This window comes from Muntiacus reevesi, chromosome 21, assembly GCF_963930625.1.
Source record: "Muntiacus reevesi chromosome 21, mMunRee1.1, whole genome shotgun sequence".
Taxonomy (NCBI): Eukaryota; Metazoa; Chordata; class Mammalia; order Artiodactyla; family Cervidae; genus Muntiacus; species Muntiacus reevesi.
Window position 1 is genome coordinate 9,946,096 of NC_089269.1, and position 15,574 is coordinate 9,961,669.

A 15,574-nucleotide genomic window follows, 5' to 3' on the forward strand; every position below is an offset into this window, starting at 1 on the left:
GGGTAAATGCGCGAGGCCTGGGTTTGATCCCTGGGTCAGGAAGATCCCCTGGAGAAGGAAATGGTAACCCACTCTAGTATTCTTGCCTGGAAAATCCCATGGACGGAGAGGCCTGGTAGGCGACGGTCCATGGGGTCACAAATAGTCAGACACGACTGAGCAACTTCACTTTTCAAGTAAACCCCAGGCCTGCTAGTTGTATTTTGCCTCAGGGACTGGGAGCTCACAGTTACAGCCAGAATATGCAAGTGCCTTAAGTATGCCGTTTGCTAATTGCTGCAGTCCCCACTGGCCAAGTGCCTTGGAGACCGAGTGTACCCCCCTTTCTGAGCCCACTGCTTTCACCTGCAATCGGCCCTCACCTGTCTCCGCAGAGCTCAGCCCCTCACTCGGCGACTGCAGGGTCAGGAGAGGGTTGGCTCGGAGTTTTCAGACTCCAGTAAAGCACCTAAGTGCCAGACCCCGGATGGTTTGGAATGTCTTAGGCCTGAGTCTCCTAACTGCGAGGCAGACTCAACCCACGGAGAGATGACCAGGGCGACGGCTCCAGTCTACCAGTGAAAAATCTGACATAGGACCTACACCTCACCTTGGAAAGTGCAGTTCGAATCGCCGTGGCCTTTGGTGCATTCAGTATATGTTGGGTGTAAAACGGAGTGTTTTTCTCCCCCAAGCTGTAAAAAAAACAAGTGCTAGCTCCTCTTCACCGCCCTATGACAACATGATTGACTTAATCTTCACTACATAAGCTGATCACCGCAGAAAATATCGACTATCCACGGGTAGTTTGGAACCAGCAATAGCTTAGAAACTACAGTAACTCCTACCACGGATGGGTTTAAATTTTGTTAACACTTGACAGGAAACTACATTTCCAAGTGAAAGGACTTATTTGGTCTTAAATTCAGTGGCTATAGACCTCAGTATATTGTATGTTTTCGGTTGTCTCAAGACGCAGACGGAGAAGACTCCTTTGCACCTTGGGGTATCAGCCGGGGTTAACAACTGCCTAGCGGCTCCTACACGTGCTCAGAGCAAGGAAAAGAAGGGGAAAATAAAAAAAGGGAAGCTGCCAGGACTTAATATGTCTGCTCAAAACCACTTGGCTCTCCCAGGAAGGGCCTACCCGCTTCCAAAATGTCCGCCCGCAGTCCTGACGTCACTCAGTCGGCTAGATCAAGCCAGAAAGCCATTGTGCTCCAATCAGGGCTCAGCTCCCTCACCCACTGCCCTTGATTTGCGTCACTTCCGGTGGTGCAGCAGCCATTTTGTCAGTCGCCAGTGGATCCCGCGCGCTGGAGAAGTGCAGTTCCTCCTGGTTACCGACTCGTCCGTTCTCCCTCAGCGCTGCGGGCGCCGTCGAAGAGCACTCACTGTAGACACAACGGGTCCTTCCCATAGTACCGCCGCTGCTGTTGCATCCGCCCGGAGCTAGTGCGCTGTCTTCCTTCCCTGCCGCTGACAGGCACCCTCAGGGAGCCGCCGTCAGCGATGTCAAGCGAAGAAAGCTACCAGGCCATCCTGCGCTACCTGACGAACGAGTGCGAGCCGTACGCGCCAGGAACCGAGGGCAATGTCAAGCGTAAAATCCGCAAGGCGGCCGCGTGCTACGTGGTGCGGGACGGGACCTTGTACTACCAGCGGCGGCAACGGCATCGCAAGACGTTCGCCGAGCTGGAGGTGGTGCTGCAGCCCGAGCGGCGCCGCGGGCTCATCGAGGCTGCGCACCTGGGCCCCGGCGGCACTCACCACACCCAGCATCAGACCTGGCACGACTTGTCCAAGACGTATTGGTGGCGAGGTACGACCTCGCCCGCGGCGAGAGGGCGGGCGGGCTGGCGGCTCGGTCCCAGGCAAGGCCCGCAGGCGGAGGCAGGCCCGTCGGTGCATCCGCGAGGGTGAGGTTCCCCGCAGCCTCCCCCCGGACTCCGCTCACCGACCTCGCCTAACCTGTGCCCGGCGGCGGAGCGCCTGCCAGGCAGAGCCCAGAGGGTGGGGGACGCGAAAGGAGCCGCACTTCCCACAGGAAGGAGGCCGGGGAAGCTGGGGGCGGGCCCTGGCCTGGGGTGGGGCGAAGGGGGCTTCCCCGGGGGCCGGACCAGCCGCGGGGAGGGGCCGCGACGCGCGGGCTGCCTTGGGCCCGCCTCCTTCGGCCGCGCGGGCTGAGGCGGCTCCTTCCCTTCGCGGAAGCTTCTGGGCGGCCGTTGCGGATGCTGCGCTTTAAACGCCTGTTTACGCTGATGGTTTGGGGGTAGCGTGGTCCGCCCCCAGCCCAGCCGCTTTCTGCGAAGCCTTCCCCTAAGCGTGTCGGCCAGTGAACTTGAGGTTTTGCGGACCTACTTACCAGGGTTCATGATTGTGCTATACCGCGCATAGCACATACCGCGTGTACCGTGAATAAGGAATCATGCAGTTTTGTGCAGCAGTGATTCCACTGTGGGACCAATCATTTGAGCCTTGTTTTTAGGATAGTAATGTAATAGATGCTCTCAATTCTGGATATTTTAATATTCTTCCCTTTGATATTGTGAAGAGCGCTTTGGAAACTGAGGCACTACGTCAACCCAGAAAAGATGCAGTTTCTGTGATTGTTGTGGTCCGGGGGAGTGTGACTCTAGAGAGTTTGATTCCTTGGGAGCCAGGTTAGGGAAGGAGAGAACGGACCCTTGGTTGGTTGGTTGGTTTTTACCGCCCTCTTCAAAAAGTTGATGAGTATTCAGACTGTTAGGTTATAATTAATAAAAGTTTGCAGGCCTATAGAAGAGGTTTTGTTAGGAAGGATACCGTGTGGCTCTACAGAAATTAACTACGATAACTTACCTGTGAGTTAGGAAGTCCGACGACTGAATAGTTTCTCAAAGTTCTTTTCAGTTTATGAAATTTATTGAATATTTCGTTTTGCTGCTTTGGTGTTTTCAAAAACAGCCCAGCTCTGTATTCTAAAGTGCTTTCCCTTAATTTATATTGCATTTTAAACCAATATCTAAATTAAGTTCCTGTAAAGAGACAACTGTGAAGGAATAATACGAAATAAATGCTGCAGTTTGTTAAGATTGATTTGTTTAGAGAGAGAACAACGTCTCAGGTTTAATATTTTATGGCATGTTAGCATAATTATAGCTGAAGATAATACAGGTCAAGTTTTTGCATGCAAGTGTAGTGCTGAGCACTAATTTCGTATACATATACATGTGTACATATTCGTGCCCCTCAGGGCAGCTAAAAAGAAAAAAGAAATTACCAAAACTATATATTGAGAAAAATAAACATCCTTTGACCTTGAACTGATATTGATAAAACAAACATTTTTAACTATTAGTTTTTAATGTGTCATGCACTGCAAATGGACTCTCAGATTTATATTCAAAGTTCTCTAGACTGTCTGGGAGCAAACAAGACTTGATCAATGTAGATACCAAGAAAAAAACCATTTCAGAGTCAAGGATAGTTTACTGGAATTCGTTAATTATGCTGCTTTTCCCAGAATGCTGCCCTGGTAAACACTGCCATTATATCCTGGTACTTGGGCCAGTTTCTAGCAGCTTCACTTGTTTGAGCACAGTGAAAAACGCTGACTCAGTGTCTAATGTTAACATACATACAGCAAATTTATTTAATATTTTATTCTATATTGTAATCGTATGCTGGAGTTTCAAAATAAATGACTCCCCTGACTCTGTCAAATGCTGACTCATGGGGATCTACAGTGAATGCAGAATGTGAAGAAAAAATTGAATTAGTAGGAAAAAATATTAAGCTAGCAAAATCATGTAATAGATTAAATTAGCTATATACAGAGCTTTCTACCCAAGGAACTGACTTGTTCTATGGGGATAAAGCAATGCTGCCATTATCTAATCTAGAAAAAGAGGGCATAATCCTTGAAAACCCATCAAGAACTGGGTCTCTGTAAATACAGCTGTAACTATTTTGTAACTTGGAAGGAAAAAGCAAACAAGCCTGAATGACTAATACAGGAAGGAGCTAGAAATAGGAGCCAGTACTCTGGGCCTCACCACTGATGGGGAAGGGAGAGGTTCTTGAACAGTTGACAGGAGCAAATTGTCCATTCTGGTAGATCAACTAGAATGAGCGGCGGTCCTCAACCCTGCACAGTTTGGTCTCCCAAAGGACCTCTGTGTCCAGAGACTTTCGGCTGTGGTAACTGGTGGTGGTGGCTGTGGGGTGGCTGTTGGCTGACCTCTGGTTGGGTAGAGGCAGGGATGCTCCTAAACATTTCACAGCATGCAGGACAGGACAGCCTACTCACCTCTCCCTGCCCCCAGCAAGAAGCATCTGGGCCAAAATGTCTAACACTTACGTCCTAGTACTAGTTACCTTATATCAGACACTTTCAAAGTGACTTAGAACTACTGACATTTTATCACTGTAACACTCTGAGGTAAGTGCTCTTATCCACGTTTTACAGATGATGATAACACAGGCCCAGAGAGGTTAGTAACTTGGAACATGGTCACAAAGCTGGTCAGTGGATTCTAATTGTCCTGCATAAAGTAGTTCTCTACCCCTTGTGGTAATTACGCAGTCTCAAAATGAAAATACTCACTCAAATATGTTGATGTCTTTTCAGTGATTAATTTGAGTCAGATTCAGCTTAATCACCTCTAGGCAAGCTCAAGAGATCAGGTCCCTGAATCTGTAAAGCTGGATTTAAAATGATCCCAGCAGAGCACCAACACTTGAGTTAAAGGACCTGTGAAACAGGTTGATTTCTTTGGACAATTGACCCACTCTCATACAGTAATTAATCATTTTTTGTGTGGGCAACGTCTGCTTGTATTTTTCATTCTTCATTAATTTTTATTTTGGCTGCCCAGGGTCTTCCTTGCGGTGTGTGGGCTCTCTAGTTGCGGAGCGCAGCCTTAGTTCCCTGGCAGCTTGTAGAATATCCGTTCCACAGCCAGGGATCTAACCGGATTCCCCTTCATTGGAAGACAGATTCTCAACCACTGGACCCAGGGAAGTCCCAGTAGTTTTCATTTCGTTCATAGGGCTTTCTCTGTAGTTTCTCCAGTGGTTTGAACTCAGTTGGTGTTAGTTTGATTAATATTAATAAAATGTCCGCTGTATGCAGAATATGCTGAACTGTGTAGCATTGTAAAATTTTTTTGAAATACAACCAAAGTTAATTAGAAAAAGCTGTTTCTTCTTGTCATCTTTATTTTGGACTTGGAAGTTTCCGTATATATATTCTCATCTATCTCTTCTCCCACTCACATACCCATGGGTCCTTTTACCACTTTGAGCTTTTGTAAGTGCACAGTTCAGTGACATTAAATGCACACCATTCACATTGTCGTGCAGCCATCGTAGCCACTCGTCTTCAGAACTGTTTCATTTTAACCCCTTTATTATCGATCTGTTACAACCTGCTTGCTATATCTAATACAGTTGTAGACTTATTATTGACTTTAATTAATATTTTCAGAAATTAGACTATAACCTCTGTTCCTCTCTTATCTGTGCACACATAAATACTTAGAAAAGTTGTATTTAACTGTAATATTTCTTGTTATATTCTGGGTGGGGGATGGTGAACAAATAAATTGGGCCGATTTCTATGTTAACAGGTTACTGTAGAACTCAGCTTCTAATATGATGAAATTCATTTGTATGGCTATAAAATCAGTATAATTTTCTGAATTTCTTCATCCAGTGTATACTTTTTTTTTAGTAAGTATGGGAAACATATTTACTAAATATCTCAAATACAGTTTGAGAAATTTACTCAAATACTGTCTGAAAGTTGAAATGCAAGGAACTTAGTATAATTTGTCATTTTGAAACTTTTCAGGAATTTACAATATAAGGCTTCCCTCGTGGCTCAGCTGGTAAAGAATCTGTGTGCAATGCGGGAGACCTGGGTTTGATCCCTGGTTTAGAAAGATCCCCTGGAGAAGGGAAGGGCTACCCACTCCAGTATTCTGACCTGGAGAATTCCATGGACTGCATAGTCCATGGGGTCACAAAGAGTTGGACACAACTGAGTGACTTCCACTTTTCACTTTCTGTATCATTTTAGGTAACAAGTCTTTTCATTTGCGTTTTACTTGGGGATTGTGGGAGAAGTTTCTGCCATAGGGATGGATAAACAGCATCCTGGCTAAATGTTTCAGGGCAAATAGTATATCCTGAAAACCACATGACTTCTTGGGGGCAGACTTATGTAGTTTACTAGATGTGACTTGACTTTTAGGGTTTCATTTTCCTTGTCTGTAGAATGACAGGTAATTGGTGGTCCTCCCTTACAAGTGTGATGGAGAGGGTATGTGTGCATGTAAAGTATTCCTCCCTGCTTCCTACCTCCTCCCCGCCAGCCCCCCAGCATGCTGAGTTGGAAATTGAAATTTAAAATAGGGTTTTGTGAATGGTTTGTGTATAATCAACTTTTGTTAGATTGTGTCTTGTTGTTCAGTAGCTCAGTCATGTGTCTCTACAACCCTGTGGACTGCAGCACGCCAGGCTTCCCTGTCCTTCACAATTCTCCTGGAGCTTGCTCAGACTCATGTCCATCGAGTCAGTGAGGCCATCCAACCATCTCATCCTCTGTCATCCCTTTCTCCTCCTGCCTTCAATCTTTCCCAGCATCAGTGTCTTTTCCTATGAGTTGGCTCTTTGTATCAGGTGGCCAACGTATTGAAGCTTCAGCTTCAGCATCAGTCCTTCCAATGAATATTCAGGGTTGATTTCCTTTAGGATTGACTGGTTTGATCTCCTTGCAGCCTGAAGAACTCTCAAGAGTCTTCTCCAACACCACAGTTCAAAGATTGTGTATACTGTTTAATAAAACCCTAAAATCTCTGTTTTCAAAGATGAGATTTTACACCCATTACAAGTTTTGGTTGTGATCCTGCACAGGTTGCAGATTTGCTCCACCTGTTTTTTTTCATCTGCAGTTCAGGCTAAAGGACATTATCCCCCTGGAACATAGCATGTTCCAGTACACATTCAAGTACACATGCACTTGAATGTCCTTTGAGGGGACAAGGAGTTAAAGCTTCTGATGACACATGACATCCGTCATGTCCGTTCATATTCCATTGACCAAAGCATGGTCAGGCCTCATGTTCGTAAACGGGGGCGTTATTAGCGTGAACCACAGTATTACTGTTAATAAAGGTCAAGGCAGTTGAACGTTGACAATTTCGTATAGTTACTATTGCATAAGTGAGTTGAATCTCAAGTGGAAATGGGCGGCGCTGCATAATCCTTTTATGGTGAGTAAATGGATGATAAGAGTAAACAAAGCAGTCTATCAGCATGGAAACAGATTGTCATTTGTAACATATCTTTGAAGTAAAAATTTATCTTAAAGAGTTCACTCTACATTGTGGGCGTGTGTGTGTGTGTGTGTGTGTGTGTGTGTGTGTGTGTGTGTACACATGTACTTGAATATGCATTTAGTGTAAAAAGATTAATCAGTGTAATCTTTAGTTTTCAAATGAGAGCAGTATCAAATTTAGTCTGACTAGTTAATTTTTATTTCATTGTAGGTATATTAAAGCAAGTCAAAGATTACATTAAACAATGTAGCAAATGCCAGGAGAAACTAGATCGCTCACGTCCTATATCGGATGCTTCAGAAATGCTGGAAGAATTGGGACTAGATCTTGAATCTGGGGAAGAAAGTAATGAATCAGAGGATGACCTGAGCAACTTCACTTCGCCTCCAACTACAGCTTCCAAGCCTGCGAAAAAGAAGCCAGTATCCAAACACGAACTTGTGTTTGTAAGTGGAGCTTTCCATTCAGATTTTACGTTTGTAACTAGTGTGTTAGTATTTATAGTGTTTTTTCTTAAGCCTCTAAAACTGCTTCCCTATGGGCTCTGTGACTGTTACATGGTTACATGTGCTAAAGTGTTAGTCCTCACTTCTGTCAGACTCTTTGCCACCCCATGGGCTGTAGCCTGCCAGACTCCTCTGTCCATGGAATTCTCCAGGCAAGAGTATTGGAATGGGTTGCCATTTCCACTCCAAAGGATCTTCCAGACTCGAACGCCAGTCTCCTCCTGCCTTGCAGGCAGATTCTTTTACTATCTGAGCCACCAGTACGTGTGCTAAGTGTTTGCTAATCCTGCCTCTTCCTTAATCATAAACATTCATGTTGTTTCTTCTCCTAAGAATGTAACTTGTTAATTTGCTCTTAATTATTCCTCCCCTCCTCTTTTTAAAAATTGGTATATTGGTACAGGTAGACAGAATACATTTCTGGAAGCAGTCTGTGGGTCATGCAGCAAGGTAAAGTCAAACTGGCTAGGTCTTTGTTTTTTGGCTGCATTAATATCTTACATTATCAGATAAATTTCTGACTAATAAAAGGAAGCAGTAGGAAATGAGATGTAGGTTTTCATTGGGTCAAGTAAAGCAAACATAGCAGAAGATGGTGAGACCAGCATATCTTTTTATTTAAATACATAGGTAATAAAGAATATTGGGCTATTCGTATTAGTGGAATTTTTACAAGTGAATAATATGTCTTGTTTTAAGTTTTGTTAAGGGTAAGAATACAAATGATATATAATGCAATTCTTGGTCTCCAACTTATTTTGATAGGTTGACACCAGAGGAGTGGTGAAACGTTCTTCTCCAAAACATTGTCAGGCTGTCTTAAAACAGCTGAACGAACAGAGGCTCTCTAACCAGTTCTGTGACGTTACTTTGTTAATTGAAGGAGAAGAGTACAAAGCTCATAAATCTGTTCTGTCAGCTAATAGTGAATATTTTCGAGATCTTTTTATTGAGAAAGGAGCTGTTTCCAGTCACGAGGCAGTGGTGGATCTTTCTGGTAAGAATTTTCTGATACTCTTTGTTGAAGTACATACTGGAAGAGGGGCGTGTGTATCTTACAAACTTAGAATCTATGCTCAAGTGGAAGAAGCCCATTTATAGCACCAGACTAAGCTGAACTGTAAGCTCCTTCCTTTTAGAAAGGTTTCCAACGTAGATATATGAAAAGCCTGTCATTTCCTATCACTGCCTGTTAGGCGAGACATGGTAGCACTAGTAGAATTTCTGGGTTTACATTGTTAAAACAGTTTGAGAGAAATCCGTAACTACACCAAAGTTATTATACTAAGTACATATATTATTTTTAAATTGACTGATTGAATCTTACGTGTGGGACATGTAATTATAAAGCACTTCTATATGTCTATTGTTCTCATTTTTTAAGATTAATCATCATTCATGTAGATTTGATAATCCACATGGTCAATATAGAATAATCAGAATTCCAGGTGTCTTTTTTTTAAATTATCATTGTTATTGTATATGAGTAATTTGACTTTCTTTCGACCTCATGAGAATTTATATATTGGCTTAGGAGTCAACAAGTGAAAATTTAGGAAGCAGTAAAATAGGTAACCTTATTATTCGTTTTCTTATACAGTTACTTTGCTGTAACTCTTAAATAAGTGACACCACTGTGTGAACTGTCATTTCCCCTTTCTGAAACAAAAAAGTGACTTTATTTAGGTATATAATATTCACCTGGTTAGCCACTGATCCTTTTTTATCTACCTCTGGGAAGTAAATTCATATATTTTTTCTTAATAGTGCTGTATGTTCAGTTACTAAAAAAGATGTCTCAGGTATCCACTCTGTGCAGGGGACTGGCCGGGCTCTAGGGATACAGTGATGAGCAAAAGCTTTTATGAAGCATAGAAGAGGATTATGTTCTAGATTTGTGATATTTCCTTTGGTGATTCAGAGGAGAAAATACATCTTATTCTGGGCCATCTGAATAATAAAACTTACCATAAGTACAGCCTTGATATATTAGCTTTGAAGTGTTTTCCTTATCTTCCTTGCACCTGAAGCAGAAAGAAGAGTGCTGCTCTCTTCTCGTTTCTCAGCAGCTTATAGCGAATGAAATCTCTACTTCCCAGATAACTGCAGCACAGCATCCTATTATTATTTCAGCAAAATACCTCGGTTATTCTTCATTCCATATGCTTATTTTTACATATTGTTCAGCAAATAATGATGTAAGCTAATAGCAAGCATTATTAAAATCTTTGATTTTTAAATAGACTAATTGTCAGATACATGTAGATATTAATAAATGATAAATTATACATCTGTTTTCTTATTACCTACGTTAATATTGTTGAATTCAGTGTTGTTTATGCTCTCAAAAATTTCTTCCCTACTCAGTCATAAAGGTACTTTCATGTATGGTCTTATATTTTCTCATTCATATTTAACTTTTAATCTGTTTGGAATGTTTTTAATGGTGTGAGATAAATAATTTGATTTCATTTTTTCCTACTGTGATCACTTGTCTCAGAATTTAGTGAAAACTTCCTCTTCTACGCATCCACCTTGCAAATTTTCTTAAAGAACAAATGTTCACGTTTGGTACTGACTCTGCATTTTTTGTGGTCTTTTGGTTGTTTCTTCCCCCCTGTTATTGCGTGCTCTTAATTACCTTATCTTTATAATAATAATGAAAGTCTACACCTTGGTTGCTCTGGGGATCTTAGTTACTCAGAACCCTTTGCTCTGTCACATAAACTTAAAGCAGCTTATCTCCTTCCACAAAAGGAAGAAAAAGGTATTTTGATAGGAATTATGTTGAATTAATAAAGCTTTATATTTTTCCATAAAAGTCTTGCACATTAAAAAAAATTCACTTATTTATTTGGCTGCTCTGGGTCTTAGTTGTGGCAGGTGGGACCATTCGTTGTGTCACGTGAGCATTTAGTTGGAACACGTGGGATCTAGTTTCCTGGCCAGGTACCGAACCGTGCCCCCTGCATTGAGGGCATGGAGTCTCAGCCACTGGACCGCCAGGGAGCTTCCTTGCACATCTTTTGTTAGATTATTATAAGGTAGTTTATACTTTTTGATACTGTTACAATTTTTTAAAATTATATAATCTCTGATTTATTTTTAGTAATTGTTGATTACTAAATATAGTAGTGTTGCTTAATTACCTTAGTCATTCAGACATCTACCTATAGATTCTTTGATCTTTTTCATATAAAACAAATATATTATGTGCTAATAGTAATGGTTTTGTTTCTGTCTTTCCAGTTCTTATATTTTTAACTTTTTCCCATTACTTTACGGTGCCACTTAGAACCTCAAAAAAAGATAGCAGTTGGACAGAGGTAGTGATAAAGACTTCACTTATTCCCCTTCTAAAGAACAGGTGTTTTTTGTGTTTTTTTTTTTACTGTGAAATATATTGTTTGGTAAATGTTTTAAATAGATAATCCTTTTCCCCCTTTAACATTAAGGAAATTCCCTCTGAAATGAATGTGGACTTACCACTTTACTTTTTCTGTGTCTGTTGAGATCATCTTTATTTTTTCATTCTGTTAATGTGGGAAATTTTCTATCGGTTTACTAATGTTAACCCAGTTTTTAATTCCTGAAATAAATCCACTTTAGTCATAACATCATATTTTGTACAAACTGCTTAGAATGGTTTGTACAAACTGGTTTAGAGTACTAACGTTAGACTGTTTGTATCTGTACTTAGTAATTTTTCACAGTTTGTCATGTCAGCTTAATCTTATAATTGTGTGTTCCTTCCAATTTTTTACATTCACTGAAGTAGTTACTATGAAATTAGGTTTATTTCTTGAATATTTGGTAGAATGATGGCTAAAATTGACTGGGCCTGTATTGAGACTTTGGGGCAAGATTTCTAGCTACTAATTTGACACATTTAATAGTTAGGAAATTATTCTATAGATTTTCTATTTCATCTTGAGTAATTTATAGAAGGTTGTGTATTTGCCATAATATGTCTCTTTGATCTAAATTTTCAAATTTATTGGCACAATTTTTTTTTTTTGGCCATGCTGTGCAGCCTGCAGGATCTTAGTTCTGGGACCCTCCACAGTGAAAGCTCAGAGTCCCAACCACTGGACTGCCAAGGAATTCTAGCACAAAAAACAATTTTTAGTGCAGAAGAAATTCAGCAAGAGGCAAAGTGATAGGCAAGAAGTAGATTTATTAGTGTAGGGTGTTTGTGAGAGATGCCAGCTCTCAGGCAGGGAAGCTCTGCCCAGCACAGAACTTTTCGTATCCTTTTGTAAATGCTTACGATGACTGTAGATATCTCTTTCATTCCTTGTGCATTTTCTCTCATTTCAAAATTTTTTTTTACTAAAGTTTTACTGGCTTTACAAAAAAAGAAAAGGAAGCTGGCAAACTACAACTTGCATGCCAAATCTTGGCCCACTGACCGCTTTTGTAAATAAAGTTTTATTGAGATAACCACACCCATTCATTTGCCTGTTGTCTGTGGCTGCTTTTGAACTTACAAGGGCGGAATTAAATAGTTGCTACAAAAATCAGTGATCCACAAAACCTAAAATATTTGCTTATCTGGCTGTTTACAGGAAAACTTTCTTTACCCTTTGGCCAAAACATAATTTTTAAATGTTAAAAGCCTAACTTTTATGCAAATACTATAGTCCAAGATCTTATATAATTAATTGTGGAGACCAGAACGATGTTAAAACTGCTTCTTATACAATTCCCAAGAATTGTATATATTGTCTTTCAACCAGAGAAATGAATTTTCTGAAAATGAATTTGCTGATCGATGAAAAATTGGTTAATACCCTATAGAGAAATAAACCAATAAAGTTTTGGAGTTGCCTTTCCAACCCTGACAGAAATAACTTCTTATTCTTTTACAATTCATTTGTGCTTGCTATTTTCTATAAGTTAGTTTTTACACAGTTGTAAAATAGTCTAGTCAATAGCAATCAGTGGTGTTTTCTCAGCCCTGCTCTTAAAGAATACTTGACTCCAAAGATATACAGTACAGGGGATAACTACAAGTGGGAGTATAGCCTTTAAAAATTGTGGAACACTGTTGTACCCCTGAAACATAAAATATTGTACGTCTGCTGTACTTCGGTAAACAAAAGCCCAGTAACCCTTTTTACCTATTAACCAAATTTTAAAAATTGAAGTATAGTCGATTTACAGTGTTGTGTTAATTTCTGCTTTACAGCGAATTGATTCTGTTTTATATAAATATTCTTTTTAAATATTCTTTTCATTTATGGTTTATCACTGCATGGTGAGTTTCTTGTGCTATACAGTAAGACCTTGCTGTTATCCATCCTATTGTGTAATAATTTTCATATGCTAACCCCAAACTCCCACCCTAGTCCTGCTCCACTCCTCTTTACCATGGCAGCAAGTCTGTTCTCTCTGTGTGTCTGTTTGTGTTTTGTAGGTAAGTTCATTTGTGTCATACTTTAGATTCCAGGTATAAGTGATACTGTATAGTATTTGTCTTTATCTCTTTGACTTCACTTAGGACGATAATTGCTAGGTCCATCCATGTTGCTGCAAATGTCATTATTTCATTCTTTTTTTTAATCACTGAGCGATATTTTATTGTACATATGTACCACATCTTCTTTATCCATTACTCTGTCAGTGGACAGTTAGATTGTTTCCATGTCTTAGCTGCTGTGAGTATAGAGGTGCATGTATCTTTTTGATTTTGTCCGGAGATATGCCCAGGAGTGAGATTGCTGGAGCATACGGCAACTGTGATTAATTTTGGGGGGCCCTCCATACTCTTTTCCACAGTGGCAGAGTTGAATGTCTTTTCGTGCCTGTTGGCCATCTATAAGACATTGGAGAAATGTCTTATTTAGTTCTTCTGTCCATTGTTTTGATTGGGTTGTTTGTTTTGTTGGTGGTGGTAAGTTATATGAGCTGTGTGTGTTTTGAAGATTAAACCGTTGTTGGTCACATCATTTGCTAATATTTTCTCCCATTCCATGGATTACCTTTCCTTTCTGTTTGTGGTTTCCTTTGCTGTGCAAAAGTTTGTAAGTTTGATTAGGTCCCATTTGTTTAGTTTGGCTTTTATGTCTATTGCCTGGAGATATTGACCTAAGAAAACATTGGTATGATTTATGTCAAGAAATGTTTTGCCAAAAAAAGAAAAGAAATGTTTTGCCTATGGTTTCTTTTAGGATTTTTTGGTGTCATGTTTTATATTTAAGTCTTTAAGCTATTTTGAGGTCATTTCTGTGTATCATGTGAAGGAGCATTCAGATTTCATTGATTTACATGTAGCTTTCCAACATGCCCAACACCCTTTCTTGAAGAGATTTTTTCCTATCGCATTTTCTTGGCTCCTTTGTTGAAGATTAATCGACTACGAGTGTGGGTTTATTTTGGGCTCTCTATTCTGTTCCATTGATCCATATGTTTGTTTTTGTGCCAGTACCAAACTATTTTAATTACTGTAGCATTGTATTTATTGTCTGAAGCCTCCCTCCTGCTTTGTTCTTCTTATTCAGGATTGCTGTGGCAATTCTGGATCTTTCATGGTTCCGTATAAATTGTAGGTTTATTTGTTCTAGTACTGTGAAAAATGTCATGAGTAATTTAATAGGGATAGCATTTAATCTGTAGATTTCTTTTGGTAGTGTGATCATTTCAACAGTATTAATTCTTCCATGCTCTGGATTGACTTCAACTTAGAAATTAAAAAGGTACTAGGTAAAAGACCAAAATGCATTTTTTTTTTAAGAAATACTTTCTTACCTCAAGCTTATTAGCTTCATAATTTGTGGCAGTGTTAATATGACTTCAGCCAGCTTAATTACCAGCTTTCCTGGGAACGACTGAATTAGCCATGTCAGTCGTGTTGATGTGTAGTCTCCCCAGCTTCCAACCTGACTGCTAGTACATCTCACAGTTAAGGCTTCCTTGTATGCCTGTTACTTGTGTATCCCTTCTTTGCCCATGTAAAAGGACCACAATTTATCTATCTTCAGTCAAAACTGAAAAATACAGCAAACATGAGTTTTTAAAAAGTTGCTTTGGCCCTCTGTCATTTTTAATAAAAGATCTCTTAAGAATAAGTTATTATGTATGAGAAAAGCAAGGCACAGTGAAGTGTGTGTAATATAATACCTGTTGTAAGAAGGAGACGAGACAGAAGAGTATTTATTGGGCTGTATAAAGAGACTCTTAAAAAGCTATACAAATTGTTAATTTGTTCTGATTATTGAGATGGAATTGGATTTACAACTATGTAATCTTCTAATTTCTGAATCATGGGAATATTAACAATGGTTTTTAAATGTGAAGTACTGAGAACTTAGAATGGAACTGATCTTATTTTCTCACATAAAATGGGAACCTAATGCCTGGTGTGTGGTAATTTGTCTTATTCCTTAGACCAAAGATAAGTGAACTATAGCTGGAAGGCAGTCTTCCCTCCTCTTCCTCCATAAAGTTATATTGCGATATAGCCGTACTCCTTTATATACATGTTACAATGCCTGGTTTCTCTTTCCAGCTACAGTGGCAGAATTCAGTAGTTGAAACAGATGCCTTGTCGCCTGCAGTATTTATCATCCGATTCTTTACAGAAAAATTTTGCCGACCCCTTGCTATACACCTTGTTTTGAAAGTTTTAGTAATAGAACACTTTGTTCACAATCAAATTTTTATATGGACTTCTGTTTTAAAATGTACAGCTATACTTAGTGCAGTGAGGTTAGGGGACAGGCTGGTTGGACCCTGCCTACTCACCTGCCTCCCTCTCTTTTT

The 15,574-nt window shown here is 40.2% G+C and overlaps 1 protein-coding gene across 3 annotated transcripts in view; it reads left to right on the forward strand.

Annotated features, from left to right (window-relative positions):
- The first annotated feature begins 1,286 nt into the window (after positions 1-1,286).
- Positions 1,287-15,574, forward strand: part of ZBTB11 (zinc finger and BTB domain containing 11) — a 33,138-nt gene continuing 18,850 nt past the window's right edge. For 2 of the 3 annotated variants that reach the window (XR_010660199.1, XM_065913614.1), the window contains exons 1-3: positions 1,287-1,898; positions 7,515-7,750; positions 8,576-8,807. Coding sequence is in view for 2 of the 3 variants with exons in the window: in XM_065913614.1 (XP_065769686.1) it covers positions 1,574-1,898; positions 7,515-7,750; positions 8,576-8,807 (793 nt within the window). In the remaining variant the exon portion in view is untranslated. The remainder of the gene's footprint in view (positions 1,899-7,514; positions 7,751-8,575; positions 8,808-15,574) is intronic. The other variant, XM_065913615.1, reaches the window with a different exon arrangement.